Source organism: Vicia villosa, unplaced genomic scaffold, assembly GCF_029867415.1.
Source record: "Vicia villosa cultivar HV-30 ecotype Madison, WI unplaced genomic scaffold, Vvil1.0 ctg.000726F_1_1, whole genome shotgun sequence".
NCBI classification, from domain to species: domain Eukaryota; kingdom Viridiplantae; phylum Streptophyta; class Magnoliopsida; order Fabales; family Fabaceae; genus Vicia; species Vicia villosa.
This window is the reverse complement of record NW_026705326.1, coordinates 46,620-50,272: the sequence shown is the minus strand read 5'-3', so window position 1 is coordinate 50,272 and position 3,653 is coordinate 46,620. Positions and strand designations below refer to the sequence as shown.

Below are 3,653 nucleotides of genomic sequence, written 5' to 3'. Positions count from 1 at the left end.
AGAAGTCAACCATCGAGAATATAGTATGATATCATCAAACAGAACCATCTCACGGTGATCAGCGTAGCAGTCGAAGTGGATGTTCTCAGCAGCCATGCGGTCAAGACAGCGTTTGTAAGGCTCCAACACGTGGTTCCCTCTGAGGGGGAAACAATTCTTGCACGCGACATGTCTTCAGTGTAACCCGACACCTCTCCCCATCCATGCCTGAAAAAAAAGGTGATCAAACATACTATCACCAAATATATAATAAACTTTGAGAAAATGTAGAAGGATATAAGATTGTTACCACTAAGAGGGTACAACTGCAAGCTACAATCCTCGCCTTTCACAGACATCCTTTTCCGAGTCTGTGGTAAGTGTACGCCAGTGTAACCACTCCCTAGTTGTACTCATGGACACGTGTGAGGTCCGATAAGTACGTCAAGTAAACGAAGTCTGTGTACGTTGAGCTCGTGTCCACAAAGAGCTGAGTGCCTATCAAATATGTGGTTCTCAGTAGATGGCACCGAAGATCCTGCAGTATCTGTCACTGACACTGGCACAAATATAGAGACATCTGCGGGCGGCGGGCATCTGTGAGAAACCCTTCACATCATCCCGAGGCCTCTGTGATGCATAAGAAGATGGAGTAGGCCTCGAAACTGGAATGGACGGAGAAGGCCTGTCAACTGGAACAGAAGGAGACAACCCGACTGGAACGGGTGTAACAGGTACATCAGATGAAATAACAGCTCCATTTGTCACCTGTGATACTATACGCATCCGTTCACGCCGCACAAATGCATGTTGTGCAGTCCTTCCATGTATAATACGGTCTGGATGGTCGACCATAATGTATGCATTGTGATTTAATAAAACCGAGTAAGTTACTACATAGTTATAACAAGGAAAAAAACCATCACAGAACCTTTCGTAGATGCATCTACAGAAGTATCTTACATTTCAAAAAATAGATTTCTTCCGTAGGTGCATCAACGGAGTAACCCAATGTTCCACTCTTTCGTAGATGCATCTGCGAAAGGTTCTGAAACCTCCAAAACCCAATAATAGTGTCTGGTCACTATTGGAGAGGGTTAACAACACCCTATTTAATGGATAGATCGTCCATTTTAAACTTGAAAAAGGACCTCCATTATTGCTAAACCACATTTCTTACATTACTCAATCATTTCTACACCTAAATATTGATTTCAATCTCTATTACAAAAACTCTAAATTAACTCGAAAATATCGAAAACTTACTGGTTAAATGGAGTTTAGAACTTGTTGGAATGTGTTGGTAGTTGTTCTTGACGTTACCGGCCGAACTCGATAAGAAGAAAACAACTTCGATGGAAGTTTGATTTTAGAGGTTGAGAGAGTTCGATAGTTTGGAAATGAGAATGTGAAGAATGGGGGAGAGGAAGAGTCTGGTGCAAATATAACATCAAATGCTTCCGTAGATGCATCTACAGAAGCTTCTGTCTGTGTATCTACAGAATAAAACAACGTTAAACAAAAAAAGTACTTCCGAAAGTACATGAACAAAAACAGGAGGTCATTTTAGACAACTTGCATGATGTGTGAGAGAACTAAGACGAGGGTGAGAGTTTCTCTTATATTATCTCTAGCAATGACTATATACACAACTCCACCCTCTTTTTTTTTTAAACTGAAGAAAATATATTAAACGAAAAAAGGATAACAAGATACACAAGGGGGGACCAAGCCAAGACCCCTTAGAAACAAAGTCTAAGCCTAGGGGTACCCTCCTTGTCTAAGAGGTAATCCTTAACAATAACCGAGTGTACAAAAGAAAACCAAGAAAAAGTACGCAAAGAGAATCCAATGTTCGTTAGAAAAAATCAGCACAAAAATTGGCCTCCCTAGGATATCATGAAGTCAATGGAGCGAAAGTACTCAACACAAATAAGCCAACGAGATCTAATTTTCCACGGAACAAGGGAACAATCAGAAAAAGCCTTAATGACCAAACTGCAATCCGATTCCATCCAAATCTTTTTCCAACCCAATATCTTAGCTCTCTCCAAAGCCACCACTGCCGCCAATAAATCAACCAATGCAGCAGAGCCTTCGCCCAAAAAGTCACAAAAACTTCCCATGTGACAAGCATTCTCGTCCTGAAAAATACCACCACACGCGATCAAGGAAGGATCACCTCTAGCTAATCCGTCAATATTAACTTTGATGCAACCTTTCGGAGGAGGTTGCCAAAGAACCTCCAAAGTAGATAACAAACGACTTGGAAGAATTTTGACATTGAAACTTTTTAGAATAGAGAAGCTTAAAACAAAATTGTTGGAACAACTATCAGTATTATCTCCAGCCAGTTTTGCTCTAGATAGAATCTCCCCAATACAAGTTTTCCAATTTAATAATTTTATCTTCGAATCTTCTATGATTTCTGGCCCGCTAAACCTGATAAAACAGATTGCACACACAAGAAATAGCCACCATTTTGGCTTAAGGGGACCATTGCGACTCCAGCAGAGAAATACAGTCTTGAACATTACTTATAATACCATTGAATTGCAGTTTATTAAGGATCCAAGACCATATATTTTTTAAATCAAAATAAATTTAATTAAAATATTTTTATATTTATCATGATCAACATAACTAACTAAAATAAAATTAAAGTATATGACAAATTAAAACCAATTAGAAATAATTATGACACATTACGATCAATTAGAAGCATTGATGACAAATCGGGAAAGACTCTGATTTTTAAAATATTTTGTGATAAAAATGAATAAAAAATCAAAAATTAAAAATTAAAAAATGCCTATTTTAAAAAATGAAAAATAATATTAAAATATTTCACAAAAGTCAACATTTGACTTTTTGTTGACTTTTGACTTTTTAATAAAAATAAGAAAAAAAGCTTTTGACCCTACGCTTGATATCCCTGCCCAGCCAGCTAGCAATTGAACTAACTTACACTTTTACTTTTTTTTCTTCACTTGAAATGCTATTAAAATAGTAAAAAAATGTGAGCAAAATTTAGGATACGACAAGCGATTGACATTAGCTAAGCATTCAATTGGACAACTCACAAGTTCGTCTTATGAACAATTTTTACTAGAATTCGTCAAAGTCTTTTATGGAGTATAGTGAAACTCTTCTCTTGATAGATAATAGAATGTCTAAACCATATTTAAGAGAACACCTTTGCACATGTTACAAACAAACAAAAATTCACACAAAAACATTAGATACCTAATGTACCACTAGTAGGGGTGGCAAAACAGGTCCGGCCCTTTGGGCATGTCCGTTTTTCCCGCACTTTAGTACGGAGCGGGCCAAGGATTCAGGCCCTCACTCTCTTATGTGACCGCTCCGCCCCGTTTTTTATGCGGGCTTTTGCGGGCACATGCATTTACAAGAATTTTTATATTTTTAGGCTTAAAACGAGCAGTGCCCGTGGGCCCTCCCAGACCTCACTTTTAGCGCGGGGCGGGTCAAGGTTTTAAGCCCACATCCTCAAGTATGTCCGCCCCACCTCATTTTTGGTGGGCTTTGACGGGGCGGGCATGCCCGTTTGCCTCCCTTAACCACTAGTATCCCTCGAACACTCAATCTTTAGAGATGAAGGTCCACATAATTGATAAGGACTTAAGTTGAACATGATGAATAATGTCAAAAGA

The 3,653-nt window shown here is 38.7% G+C and overlaps 1 protein-coding gene across 1 annotated transcript; it reads right to left on the bottom strand.

The window, feature by feature from the left end:
• Positions 1–1,868: 1,868 nt before the first annotated feature.
• Positions 1,869–2,513, bottom strand: LOC131630707 (uncharacterized). Its single transcript, XM_058901455.1, has one exon. It carries the CDS (start codon positions 2,511–2,513, stop codon positions 1,869–1,871), a length of 645 nt encoding a protein of 214 aa, XP_058757438.1.
• Between the last annotated feature and the right edge of the window lie 1,140 nt (positions 2,514–3,653).